The sequence below is a fragment of the Cyprinodon variegatus genome, unplaced genomic scaffold, assembly GCF_000732505.1.
Source record: "Cyprinodon variegatus isolate N-32 unplaced genomic scaffold, C_variegatus-1.0 Scaffold1048, whole genome shotgun sequence".
Taxonomy (NCBI): Eukaryota; Metazoa; Chordata; class Actinopteri; order Cyprinodontiformes; family Cyprinodontidae; genus Cyprinodon; species Cyprinodon variegatus.
This window is the reverse complement of record NW_015151501.1, coordinates 39,459-54,643: the sequence shown is the minus strand read 5'-3', so window position 1 is coordinate 54,643 and position 15,185 is coordinate 39,459. Positions and strand designations below refer to the sequence as shown.

The window sequence follows — 15,185 nt, the reverse complement described above, 5'->3', positions numbered from 1 at the left end:
GCCATTCCCTACTGTAATTATTAGCATGTTTTCTTCTATATTCTGTTAGGAACTATTTAAGATTAACAGTTCAGAGAAATAGGCCTCTTGAAACGTGATATTCCCTCAGCAAAGAAGAAGGCATGGATTTAAGATTTAAGTTTTTGAAAAGAAAAAAATATTAAAACTATATTAACATCTGTTTAGAAATTCTTTTCATATATATTTTTTTGTGAAAGAAGAATTGAATAAATAGTAAATTAAATAGTAAAAGCAAATAATTGTATATGTAATAATATATTTGCCTTTGTTGTGTATTTTTACTTTTTTACTAGGGATAACAACTGAGAATGTCACTATAAAAATGAACAAATTAAGGATATTTGACATTTCACCAACTATTCTTTTTGTTTGTCTCCTGGTTTTTCTCTTAGATAAGTCGCTGCCTGAGACCCGGAGGCCGCTTTGTCTCCATTACATTCGCTCAGCCTTTCTTCAGGAAACGCCTCTATGCCCGCACCGAGTACAACTGGTCGGTCAGACATGACAGCTACGGAGAAGGCTTTGAATATTTTGTGTATGTAATGACCAAAGGGGAGCAGCTCAGCCCTGAAGATGCAGCTCTGGAAAATAAGCTTCTAGAGGAATTTAAATCCCAGCCCACCAGCATTCCCACCCACCAAGATGAAGATGATAACGACTTCCTTTCCAACATAAACTTGTGATCCCGCTGGAATGTAGACTTTCATTTCAGGAATATGTCAGCCTTTTGAAGCAGAAGCTAAAGCCAAGTGACAGACTTTTTTAAATCATCAAAACAATTTTATAATTTTTTTTATTACTATTGTAATGTTTTAATGCTTTTGTGAACTTTTATATGTATAATTGCTGCAAAAAAATGTTTTAACTTTAGAATTTCATATAATTGTCGTCTGGACCTGCATTTAATAACAATCTGAATTTTTTTAAGGAATTTGTTTTTGAACAAAATCCCTTAAGCATAACTTCTTTTTTCTGCTGACATTAATTAGCAACAAAAAATAATGTCTAACAACATGTGAACCAAGAGGCTACATTACAGATATTTTTTTAAATAAGGGTTAATAAATACTTGACACACTTTAACCAAACAACATAAAGATTATGAGAAACAGATCAGGATCAACATGGATCATAAAACTGCTGAACTAGTGATGGGATTGCATATTACAAACAATATCTTAGCTGTTTTGATTAATGGATGTTACATTTTTACTTACTTTACAAACTAGTAGTGTTCTAGTCAAGACCACACCAACTGAGACCAAGGAGTGCAGAGACAAGTCCAAGTACATTAGAGGCCGAGACCAAGACAGGACGCCTCTCAGTAGGCTTCTAAAGATCTTATCCTGATGTACAAAAAGCAACAAACTAATGTGACTGTAGAACATACATGTAGAACTGTACATGTAGAACTGTATTGCAGATCTCTGCCTAGGTCCCCCTTGAAAATGAGATCCAGATCTCAACAGGGTTTACCTGGCTAAATAAAGGCAATAAAAAAAGTAAATAAAAAAATAAAAAACATCAACCAAAGTTATCTTTGTTAGTTATGACATCTGAGTTGTCCTTGGTTTTTTGCTTCTACATTTCTTGAAAAGCTGAAAATCTCAACACGTCCATCACGTAAATGATTCTGACAGATAATGACACAGCCTGTTCGCCCCATGTTTTTAACTTTTCATTAAGTAAAGGACAAGAAAACAAATGCAAGATTGAGATGCAGACAAACAGAAAACTGGTTCCAGTTGCCTGAAAATCCGAGAATGCAGTGTGGTTGTTATTGAACCATGCAATCTATGTTGTGAACTGTGGAAATGGTCATTTCAGCTTATGAAAGAGAGAAAATACTACCGAAAATGACTCTCTAGGAGCAATGAAGTGTAACAATTTTCCAAAAAAACAAACCATACATGTTGAGCCTGCACATGAGCTTCTCCAGTCTGCATGTCTGACACTGCTCTCCTTCCCTACCACTACAATCAGCTTTATATTCCACCCAAAAGCTTTAAAAAAAAAATGCCCTTTGGCTGTCACACTGCATTTTATACACATCTCCTTGCATCTAGAAGAAATGTCTCACCCTGCATGTTATTTGTTGGAGACACATGATACTGGCTGGCGGGTCATGTGCTCTCCACTGCTTAAATATAGCCCATTAACGGCACACACAGCCATGCGTGCAGACAGGGATGAGGACTTCTGACTGGAGGGAAGGGGATCACATTAATAAAGAAAAAAATCATGTATTTTTAATTCACCACAGAGATCTAATTAACGCCTATTTTTAAGACTTGGGAGGAAAAAAAGATGTGATTTTTCTGAAGGCTCTTTTTCTTCCCCCAGTTTGCAGCTGGAGCAACATCATGGTTTGGTCAGATTTAGCTTTGTTTAACCAAACAACCTAAATGTATTTTCTACTTTTTAGCCGTCATCTTCCCAAGGAAAATACATTTCTATGTATTTATTAGAACAACAAGGTTATCGTTAATTATTTTTAAGATGCACAGACAGCTTTGTAACTTAAGACGAGGCTGCTAATCATGAGATTATCACACTTTCAGTAATGTCCAGGGATCCTTTTTCCACTCAGGAGTGCAGACTAAATGCCTTATCAGCCAATAAGGCTGTCCTAAAACCTGACCTATGGCTGATGAAGGTTCTCAGTCATCCTGACCTATGGCCTACCTTTGTATATTGCAATGCTGATAGCAATGTTTGAATCGGAGCAATCACAATATGCATTACCAACCAAAAATGGCTGGTTGTATTTTTTGCATGTTCTCTTAGAAGTTGTTGAGGTTTGACTTTTGTTATACAAAAACAACCGGTGTATAATTTTGTGTAGACCCTGGTTCCACCCAGCATGTTGAGCTAAATCTGTGATCCGAAGTTAACCGTTGATCTCATACAAAGAAAAAGAAACGTTTTGTTCGTGTTTTTATGCAGAGAGAAATATGTAAGTTTAGGAATAGATAAAAGATCTGACCTTGAAAGATTTGAAATAAGAGGCGCTAAATTGCCTGTGCATACTTTGTTTTTTTTTAGCATGTATATTATTGTTGGAGGTGATCTACAAATACTGCTCCACAAATGTTAACAGTTGCAAACCTGCACGCTGTACCAGCAGTTTCAGAGTGGCTATAACAAAAGATGTGGTTTAAAGCCACAGAGATGGAGGTTATGATGATGATTTAAAAAAAAAAAGAAAATACTTAAAGGGGTCATAGAATGATTCTATAGGGTATTTGGTGCTGGTCCTTAAGGTCTCTTCTTAGGGTGTGTAACATTGGTTGGGCTGAAAATGGCAAATTTGCTGTTTTATGAGCCTAATGCAAGCCTGGCTAAAAGCCCTAGTATTAAATGGCAGGTTTTCCTCCATTTATGGAATGATCATGAACATTTAGAAGAGATTTGCGCTGATGGGTTGGTTTACAACGAGCGAAGCTGCTGAGCAAATATGCATCATAGCAACAAGCACTCACTGACTGAAACATCAAACTGTTGATATGGTAGGGTGACCAGACGTCCTCTTTTTTCCCGGACATGTCCTACTTTTCATACCTAAAAATATTTTCGGGATGGAATTTCTAAATCGTCCGGGATATGGTCGACTACAGTGCAGCACAAAGTCGAACCGAGCCTTGAACTCTGAGGCTGGTCGCTACGGAACGGAGCGACCAGCCCCTGGCTCAGTTGACACTGGAAAAAATCAAAATCTTGATAAGTAATTTTTTCTTAAAATAAGTGCATTTGTTCTTGGATTGAGGAGGTAAAAGAGACATTCTGCAAATGGAAAAAGACTATTTACACTTAAAATAAGAAAACACAATTGCATTGTCTTATTTCAAGTGCATGTTATCTAATTATCTTACATCAACAGTAAAAATACTAATTCCATTGGCAAGCTATCTCATTTTCCTACTGAAATTAAGGATTAATACACTTAATTTAAGAAACTTTTCCTTATTCCTAGATCATTTTTCCGGTGCAAATGCTCGGTCTGGTCCAGTCAGTGGCCCAGCAGCCCCCCAGAACCAAGCAACATCCCTGAATTGACGTCAATTCGGGGCTTGTTTTGAATTTGCCTGTTTTATGGTGGAAGCTTAGAATTGTGAGATTTGCTGAGAAAGGAGGTGTCGATGGGGTTTGAACTTCAGTCCATTTAACCACTGAACTATGGTTGTTCATCTATGACAATGGAAACTCGGTTTTGCATTCTATGACCCTTTTTAACAATATTTGTTGTGTACCTGAAATCAGTATCCTATCATAAAGTGAAACAGTTAAAAAGGAAGAAAATAAAAAATATAAAAGTTAAATATAATCAAAATTATTAATATTAATCTTATTATTTCTGATGTTCCAAATATGTTTAGATTCACACAGAATCTCTCTCCAATATCTGGCCTTGTACTAATTCCCTCAGATGTTTGTTGTCAGTTTGCGGTTGTCTTTCAGAAGTACTAAAATAAGATGCGGCCGCAATTAACTTTCTATTTGGAAAATTGCTTTGCACATGTTAAATGGTCACATATGCATATAATTTACCCTTACATTTTCGCAGTTTAGTCATTAAAATACAGTATGCTGTGCTTATTGATGAAGGCAAACGTGCAAAAAACGAAAAGACTTGAGCACACTGCTGAATTGCAAACACAAAACACTTCACCATCTTTTAAGATCCACTCTGCGAGTACAAACAGGTTCGCACCTGTGTCAAAATCTGCAAACCTTTTGACCATATGTATTTGTGCCAGTGGTAAACAATTTTAAAAGTATAGATGTAAAAATATAGCTTCAGTTCATTTAAATACCAACCTGTTGGGGTTAGTAGTAGTTGTTTGAACTTTTAAATATCAAGTTAGTTAATTGGGATTATTTTTACCCAGACTAAATACCTGTACATATCTGCAAGGTTTACAATGTTCTAGATTCAATAAGATAAGATTGTGCTCTCTAGTAGAGGGTTTGTTTTTTTTTAGCATTTTGTCATATCTGTTCCAGGGCAAGCAAGAAATGTGTCTGGCATACTATCTTTTATGACGTTAACTTGTCCTTTTATGATATTTATACACAGTCAAAACTGTGTTTACAGCACGTTTGATGGTTGTCTGGCTACAAACTGGCTTCCATGGTGACAAAAAGGGTGTAAAGACTTTGCTACTTGAAAAAGAGCATTTAAGAATAATCTGGAACCTAACTGACCTGGACAACATGGAGGGTGCTTATGTAAGTCCAAAATGGCCAAGACTTTTATATTGACTAGAGAGGATGCGGCAGCAGTGCTGCACTGGGATGTTTGATGGATTCATTACCCTGTGGATGGATAGACTGGATATGTCTGCTCAGAAGGAGAGGTTTTCCACTCCTGTTTTTTAACGCCCCTGAGCGTCGACTCTTTCCTTCCGTTTTATCTTATCTCAGTGCTTATCTTATTCTGTGCTTATAAGAATGTATTAAAAATGAGAAGTGGTTTACATTAGGCTTCCTGCTGCCTCGGAGGGACTGATGGATCTGCAGTGGCAGAGACCCCACTGTGCGATTTAACTTGCCTGGACTTAGGTTATGTAAACAGCGAGCAAAACACGGGCCTCATACAGGAGAGGGTTATCATTGTTTCAACACAAATCCTGTCTTTCAGATACTTGTTCATTTTTCTCTCCCCTCAGATAAAATCCATGGTTCCTTTCTTTATTTGTCATTATATAGATGAGAAAACAAAGCCCAATTTTTTCTCTTTTTCTCTCAATGCAATTGTCCTTCATGCTCGGTTGCCCACAGCACTAATCTATTGCCGACTCAGTGCTTCTCTCTATATAACTTTTACAATCACTAATCTTTTTAAGAACTACCTCTATTTCCTCTAGAAGCATTATTTGTTCCTTACAGATTTATTTTCGGGTTTAATGAGGTAGATTATGTGACTTAAATGGTCAACTATATGCTTGTTCTTAAGAGAAATGTGTTTACCTTCAACAGCTTTCAGAAATTAAAAATCAATTGCAGTACTAGAGCATTATTGAAAAGATGTGAGATGGGATAAAGTTGCAAAGCAAATCTTTTTTTTTTGTCTTTTTACACAATAAATTGTTTCTGACAGATATTAAAACAGGTTTTAATATTGGTTCATGATAACCTGACTATATAAAATGGTAGAATCTGACCTGCACACAAAAACTTACAAAAAAGTAACTGCATTCTTGGGTGCAAAGATCACACATTTATAATCTTTGTTTTATGGAAAACTAAATTCAATTTCAACAGCTTACTCAGGCCCGTTTACTGCCAGATCTGTAGAATCAAAGAATCCTTAAAAAAGAACTTTTGTCAGAATATGTTGATAAACTGATCTAGAAAAAATAATGTATTGTGCTTTGATATAAATATATTTAAGAAGGATGAAAAGGTCACAAATCCCTTTTAGTCAGGAAAGAATAAGATGGTTTCTAAGGCTTTAGGTCTCCAGTGAACCACAGCAAGTGTGGTTGTCCCCAAATGAAGAAAACATGGAACAGTGGTTAAACTTCCCAGGAGTGGCTGGCCTACCAGCACATCAGCAACTCCTCCAAGGGATATAAAAGGCTCCCAGAGTAACATTAAAAGGTTGTCACTCCTCTGGTTTTCTCAGCCTTGTTTTTTCCTCCATTTTATGGTTTTGTGAAATCAGACTGCTTCACGAAAGGAGGCAATCACAGTAAAACACTAACAGGTTAGTGTACATTAATTTCAATAAAATAAAATAATAGAATGACCATAACCTGGCAGAAGCCAGATTGATATGTATAGAACAGAGTTGAGTTCTATGTTATCAATCTGGGATGACCGTTCAGTCTGTCCTTGAAAAGGAGGGACATTTTGTACAATACTTCGAGCTGATTGGGTGACGTGCCAGCTAGTACCCGTCTTCCATAATACGCTTTCAGCCAATCGTAGCAGCGAATCGTGACGTTTTGTAAGCTGATAAATCAAAATTTTGCCAAATCCTTTTAGAAGAAAAGCACAGACATCTTTCCCATCTACAAACGCTCGAAGTGCTTCTCTTTGCTCCTTTTTTAAATGAGAAATTCTCGCTATTTTAGCTAGAACCGAATGAATTGCGGTATCGACAGGTGAGTTCTCCAGAGTCGCCATGTTTCAGCAAGGCCCTTCTGACTGTCGTCTTTCCTACATGTTCTGCCGCATATAAAACTGCTGGCATGTCATTGGTCCCACCTTCTGGTTGTTCGGAGATGGACATAGTGGGAATCTTTCTAGATGGATCTGTTGTGAGACTGAAAATTCAGATCTCGCGACAATCCAGCTTGTGGCACAAGGTTAAAATGACCAGGATGATGAGCACAATTAACAGTAAGCAACTTAAAGGTATTGTGGAGGATTTTCTCAAGAGCACTATCCTATTTCTCCTCTTGCATGCTTTGTTAAAAAGTTGCAGTTCTCATAGCTTACTGTATCTGAACTTCCGCCCTAACCCCTAAATCCCTCAATCCCTATAAAGAGCGGGGACTATATAGTGAACACTGCACGGTGGCTGTGTCATCTTAGTTATTAGTTGCCGCTGTCAGGTAGTTGCAGCCTATGGCAACAGCAGGCCGCTGTGACAGCAAATCCCATAATGTTTTGCGAGGACAGCTTTCCTCGCAAAGCATTATGGGATATATCTGCCTCTTATGAAGCCCTTCTTTTCTTCTCTTACACTTCGTAGACACTTTTTCTCTTATGACCCTTGGCCATTTTCAAAGAACCGCGGTGAAAAAAGGTGAGCTTCAATGACTGTCTGAAACCATAGGTCACCACAGATATACGCCTGAAAGTGCGCATGCGCAGAAGAAGACAATGGGATGAGCTGGTAGGATGGCCTTATGTAAACATATCACCAGAATGATTGACAATTATGAGGACCACTAATTTAGATGATCCATCCGGAAATAAAAGATTGTCCTCTATATTCCAAAAAAATTAAAAACAATCCACTGGACTTGGTTTCCAAGTTTGAAGACGTTTTGCTTCCCTTCCAGGAAGCTTTTTCAATTCAAAATGTCAGAAATATTTTATGCAGTAGCCCAACAAAGCCTTGTTTTTGTTTTGAAAACATGCATATTAGAACAGACAAAAATTGGAACAAACCTCAAACTCAACGCTAGTCCTGACATTTTGAATTGAAAAAGCTTCCTGAATGGGAAGCGAAACGTCTTCAAACTTGGAAACCAAGTCCAGTGGATTTTTTTAATTTTTTTGGAATGACTATGACCTGGATGACTGAGAATAATCAGCAGCATATTGTCCTCTACACATTTAAGATAGTGGGATGGATGTAAATAGCATTTGTTTTAACATCTTGATGCTGTGTTACAAATTAATTTTGCTTAGTTTTATCGTCTTGACACAGATTTCTTAATCTATTTTAATTTCTTTGATTGGTTACTTTTGCTTTCAGTTTTTTTTTTTTTTTTTCATTTATCAACCAATCACAGTTCTTGAAAAGCGAGTGGAAACCGAGTCAAAAGCACCTTCTGATTACAACTGAAATTTCTGTCTGTCCCTTCGTCACTCAAGGTCTCTAACAGTAATTAGATAAATAAAAAGTAAAACTCCAGGAGGTTAGCCAACCTTTGCCAGGCTCTGAAAGGGCTTCAAGGATTTTTGGCTCAATCAGAATATCTTAAATCGGTAATGACACTTAAGCTGTAGTGGAAGTGTGTCCAAAGTCACAATAATTGGTGCTATCAAAATGGTGCTAGTAGATAGGAAGGAGCTAGAACCAGGAAGCAGTTAGTTTCCTGGCGGCAATACAATTAGCATAGAGACCTCCTGATGTCCATAGCAACCGCTACAAGCTATAAGGCTAGCCACAATCCTTTGCCTGATAGACCTTATAGGATAGCTCACTTCATTAACAAAAATACATTATTTGGTGACATGTGGTGACATTTCCTATAATATCCTCAGCTTCATATATTTGGGGCTTTATAATGGCGACTTTCAGCCTTTCGCTACATTTCTGTAACTCTGGTTTTTGTTGTTAATTTCTGAAAGGCTCTAGACCCAATTTGATCAGCACCATTCATGTCTGCTGAGCCATGATATCAGTAAAGCATATAGCTATCTGGATTAAATAAGTCCGGATATCCTTTCCTACTCAGAGTAGAGTTCTAACCGTTGACCCTATGAGGGCCAAACACCCAGTCCATATATATATAAGTTGTAGCTCCTACAGTGTCTTGCAAAAGTATTCGGCTCCTTTCAACTTTTCAACATTTTTCCCTATTTCAGGCTTCAATCATAAACATATAATTTTTTTTTTTTTTTTTTTGTGAAGAATCGACAAGTGGGACACAATTAGAAAGTTTAATTAATTTTGATATATATTTTTTTATATTTTATGCTTTTTTAGCAAAAAAAAAAAAAAAAAAAAACTGAAGAGTGGGGCGTGCAAAATGAATCAGCCCCTTTACTCTCTGTCCAGCAAACTCTCTCCAGTGGTTCAGTGAGGATCCCTGAGTGATCCAATGTTAAACAGAATAACTAATGATGATAAATAGAATCCACCTGGGTGTAATCAACTCTCCGTATAAATGCACCTGCTCTGTGGTCATCTCAGAGGTTTGTTTAAAGCATAGAGACTAGCACGAAGAACAAGGAACACACCAGGTCGGTCCAAGATAGAGCCGTGGAGAAGTTTAAAGCTGGATTTGGATACAAAAAGATTTTCCCAGCTTTATACATCCCAAGGTACACTGGGCAAGCAATAGTATTGAAATGGAAGGAGCATCAGACCATTGCAAATCCACAAAGACCTGGCTGTACCTCTAAACTTTCAGCTAAAAAAGGAGATGACTGATCAGGGATGCAGGTAAGAGAACCATGATCACTCTGGATGAACTCCAGAGATCTAGAGTTGAGGTGGGAGACTCTGTCCATAGGAAACAATCAGACCTATACTAAACAAATCTGGCCTTTAGAAGAAAGCAATTTCTCAAAGATATCCATAAAAAATCTTGTTTAAAGGTTGCCAGGAGCCGTGGGAAACACAGCAAACATGTGGAAGAAGGTGCTCTAGGGAAACCAAACTTGTACTTATAGGCAAAAATGCAAAATGTTATGTTTAGTGTAAAAGCAACACATCTCATCACCCTGAACACACATCCCCACTGTCAGAAATGGTGGTGGCAGCATCATAGTTTGGGTCTGCTTTTCTTCAGCGGGGATAGGGAAGATGGATAAAATTGATGGGAAGAAAACCTTTTTTGAGTCGAGCTGAGACTGTAATGGAGATGAATCTTCCAACAGTGAAAACTAAAATAAAGGAAAATCTTCCATGGAATGATACACAATTAAACATATCCAGGTTAGAATGGCCAAGTCAAAGTCCAGGCCTGAATCCATCCGTGGGTAGAACTGAAAACTGCAGTCCACAAACGCTCTCCAAATTTCTGTTTAGCGATGTAGAGACATAATCCAAGCAACTTGCAGGTGTAATCGCAGCAAAAGGTGGTGCTATAAAGTATTATCCAAAGGGGGCTGAACCATTTTTCACACCCAATTTTTCAGTTTTTTTTATTTTTATCAGTTTAAAATATCCAATAGTGTTGTTCCACTTCATGAATACTTTCCCAAGGCACTGTAGCTGCTATCCTTTCACCTTTTGTGGGTCAACGGTAAGAACACTATCCAGGTTAGAATTATTACTCTGGATAGTGTATTGAATCTTGCTAAACTTCCACTGTGGCTTATCTGTCCTTAGTGTTTTCAAGTATTCGGATTTAGTGATTAAGGGCCGTGATCTTTAGGCTCCACCCTGCAATCACTGCACAGGGCAGGTCAGGACTAGTAAAATCTTCTAATCATAGAGATTTAACTGCTGACTTTCATCAAAATATTTACTTACTTGTTTATCAAGGGTTGTTGCAGAAGGCCTGGTTGAAACATAGATTGCCATCCTAATCAAAACAGTTGTATATTTTCAAAAGTTCTCAAAAGGTACTAGTAAATCTAGATGTAAAAAAAAAACTTTTTTAAATATATAAATAAAATATTCCTTTGACTTGTTGCTTTCCAGCAGTACAGAGAGGGTACACAAATTATTATTACACCACATTCAATGTGGGAAATGACAACAGGGTGTATCTGCCAATGACTCCCGAGGCAGCACAATGGCATAATACAGTGTATTGAATAGCAAACTTATGTAACAAGAGGAGAAATATTAATGGGTGTCCAGGATGGATGGAAAGTGCTTCTTTTTTTTGGCGTAGTGCGATGACACCAGAGGTTACAGTGACTTTTATACAGTATTGGCCGGTTCATGCTGTGGTTTTGGATTGACCTGTTTCGAAACCTGTGTGTCCTGCATCTTCATCACACTTCTTACCAAACTATCAGCCTGTGGTTACAGAGCTGGCTGTTAATTTGGCACATAGCATATTGGAGTTGAACCCACTGTGAGCCTCACATCCAGAAAATCTGCCAGATTATGATCATTCATTAGAATTTAAAAGAGTGCATGCATTTTTTTCTTTGGCATATTTTGTTAGAAAACTTGAAGGAACACATTTAGTGTTATACAAAAAAAAAACACATTGTTGGTGCTGGAAAACTAACAGAAAGAAATGCAATACATGCAATAAACTCTTAAAATGTTTTTTAATCCACAAGGACAATCAGTTTAATTAAATTCTATTCAGTTCATTTATATAGCGCCATTTCACAACATATGGCATCTCAAGGCGCTTTACAGTTCACCAGATCATACAGTCAAATTAATTCAAAGTTTTCTATCTAAGGAAAACCAGTTGATTGCTTCGACTGGCAATCCCTCACACTAAGCATGCTTGTAGTGACAGTGGAGAGGAAAAACTCCCTTTTAACAGGAAGAAACCTCCAGCAGAACCAGGCTCAGTGTGAGCGGCCATCTGCCGAGGCCGACTGGGGTTCAAGGAGACAGAAGCAGAGATACAAAAGACAGCTGTAAAAGGCGGCCCCGTCCAGGAAACACAGCCAGGCAGACAAACTCTGAGCCAGCTCCCATGTACGAGAATGAAAAGAGCACATCCAGCTAGTCAGAGAAACAGGACTAAAGTTAGTGTAGATTATTTACAAAATAATAATTATTCTTAGATTCTAATTATGCAAAGAACCTTTTGGCTGTCACAAGTACAATGCTGGAACATTGTGAGTATTTCTATCATCTACTGTAAAGTTTGCTAGGGGGATTTTAAAATGTAGACAAAATATACACACTCTCCATGAAAGAGATGTGAACCACAAATTGCAGTGTGTGGAATAATACAAGTTTACAAACCTCATAAATATTCAATTAATGGCATTATAACATTTTCAATTAAGTTCCTAAAATTATAAAGCCCTGTTTTGTGCAGTCTTATTATTTTAAAACTTCGTTTACTTTGTGGGAAATCATGCATCAGAGAAAACCAAAGCAGTGATAATTCTGAAGTGAATGGTGGGAGCAATTCATGGTTTTCTTTTTCAAACTAAAGATCTATACAGTATGGTAACCATTTGTATTCACCAGTGGCCGGCAGTGCAGATTAGTGTGAAGGTGAGTACAGAGATCAATTACGCTAGAAGCCCAGTTGAGACAACAGCAAACCTCTACTCTATAACCGCAGCCTCACCACATTTACATCATGAGTAGCCGTTAAGATTCAATATGCATCTAATTACTAGATACAATAGAGAATAAAACATGAAAATAATATATATCACACCCACCAGAGATGCTGATTATCTATAAGTTAAAATCCATCCTTCTGTCTTTGTGCAAAAGGTATTAGTATCTATTTAAAATCAGCCATTTGGGCCAGAAAAACTTTTAACATAAGTGACCTTCAAGTGCAGATTGTTGCTAGCTTATTGGCTGTAAACATTTTTGCTCTAACTGACAAATGAAATGACAGAAAATGCTGATTCAAATCTGAAATCTGATTGGTTGAAGAAAACATTCCTTACTAATATTTTTAGGGAACTTCAGCCAACACTGCTGGTTCTTAAGGCTGTGTGCAGGTTTGATTGACATGGCAACATACAGAAGCTGAAATCTGATTAGACAAAAATATAGCCACCACATAAATGTATTGGAAGCAGAGCAGATATGAGAAACACTTTCAAAAAGGAAATTAAGAGAATACTGTAGATTGTTTGGGTAGGTCTATATATCCTAGAAATGTTGCTTTATGCGTTATACAGTAGTCTACTCTGGTTTTACCCATATTTCCCTTTAAGAATTTGGCTCCCAAACATGGTCCCTTTTCAGCTTTCTAAATAAGCATTAACCTAATACTGGAGGTAAATGCAGGGCTCCCTAAAAGGCTTCATCTAAACAATGCAAAAGTATTAAAACCTGAAATGTACTCCCCAGGGGTATACGTTTCTAGTATGAAATAGCACACGTAGTCAAAAGACATGCAGCTGTATATATATGGTTATAGTTTTTAACCAAAAATGCATTAGTTGCAATGCATTGCGATGCATGCAATGCGTTAGTTTTGTCTTTCCTGTAGTTTTGTGTTTTATTTAAAACTATCTTTTCCTTGAACTTTATAGTTATGCCCCAGTTTGTGTTGATCCATCACATGAAATCTTGTTTTTGGGTGTTATAGAACAAAGCATAAAAACATTCAAGACACTTATCTAAGTAGATAAGATTGTGTCAGTATTACTTCCTTTAGACCCCTTTTGTAGAAATAGCTTCTGCTAAATGATTAGAAAGAGATGAATGAATTCCTGACTCCAGTGCTACAACACAATGCCTCGACACTCATACTACTATAACCCTTTTTCAAACACCATAAATGTTTTTTGCAATGGAATGAAGTGCTCCTCTTTTTTTTCTCCATTCATATTTTTTCCAGACCTGTGTGTTCATGACCTCACAGTTTTACAGCAGTCTCTTGGTACAACCATATGGTCCTAAGTATTGTAAAAATGCACAGCAGTGCTCTTTTTTTAAGAGCTTTTGTTTAATCTTTTCAGCCTAGCAACCTTGCAGATTTTCAGCAAACTAACATGAGCAAAGGTGAAGCTCAAATAGACCTTTACATCCTTAGATATTCTACTTTGTTTCCTTCTGAACTCACAGACTGTCTTTCACCCAATCCCTTTTTGGTTGGCTTTGTTTATGTACTAAATTTGCACATGTTCTGCCTCAGTCAGTGTGTGAGAATGGGATAATTATGTAAGCATACTTTTGTTGTCAGGTTGTGTGATGATATAAACTGTTCAGATATAAGTTTTAAATTCTCATTCTAATGTTAATGACTGAGTCAGATTGTGGATGGATATGGTCAAATCTAATATCCTGTAGGAAATTCAATATGTGGATCTATTGAGTCTTTATGAGTCGAGACTGACTGATTTGTTAAATAGATATTTGTCAGCTAATATAAATTGCAGTAAAAATTATCTATAAACAAACAGACACTCATATGACAGGAAGAGCCGCTTGAAGCTGAGCTACTGTAGCACAATCCAATATCTGCCCAAATATGTCAGTCCGGTTCCGGTCTGCAGAGGCTACCCATTACTGCTAAAGAGTAATTGTTCATGGCACCAAACAGACACACGCATACAAGCAGTTCATCCCCAGCATCCACAACAACATGATCAATAGCACTATTTGTTCATTCAGCGCAGTGCTGGTGTTATCAGAGAAGTCAATAATCCTGCTGATGGGAATGGAAGCGTTACACTGGTGATGCTTTGTTTATGTCCTTCAAAGCGCAAGTGGGAACAGCGTACAGATAGCTGTGCATGTGCTGTTGTCAGTACATGCAACTGTTTATGGATGTGTCCTGGAATTGAAGATGCTATTTTAAACCAATAACAGTTAATCTAACCAGCCTGTTTCAAGGAACATTATGGTGCGGCTGCATGGAAGTCATTACTGCTGAGTGGTTATCAGTCATGTTTGTGTCCTACAGGTGGAAGAGGGGTGCTACCAGCTGACCTAATTTCCTCCTTGATACTGCTATCAAAGACTGTAGTACAGTATTTATTTTTTGCTTCTTATCCCATCAGATATAACTTCCTACTTTACCTTCAAAAAGTATCTTGACATTACAACCTTTAGTCTGTTCATGTTTTTAATGGGGTTTTATGTGATACAACAACATGAATGAGTGTATCATTTCAAAATAGAAGGAAATGTA

At 37.3% G+C, this 15,185-nt stretch overlaps 1 protein-coding gene across 1 annotated transcript in view; it reads left to right on the top strand.

Moving 5' to 3' along the window:
* Nucleotides 1-930, top strand: part of ece2 (endothelin converting enzyme 2) — a 94,074-nt gene extending 93,144 nt beyond the window's left edge. Inside the window, exon 4 of the mRNA XM_015399808.1 lies at nt 414-930. Within this exon, the coding sequence (XP_015255294.1) occupies nt 414-704 (291 nt within the window). The 3' untranslated portion in view covers nt 705-930. The remainder of the gene's footprint in view (nt 1-413) is intronic.
* Nucleotides 931-15,185: the final 14,255 nt, after the last annotated feature.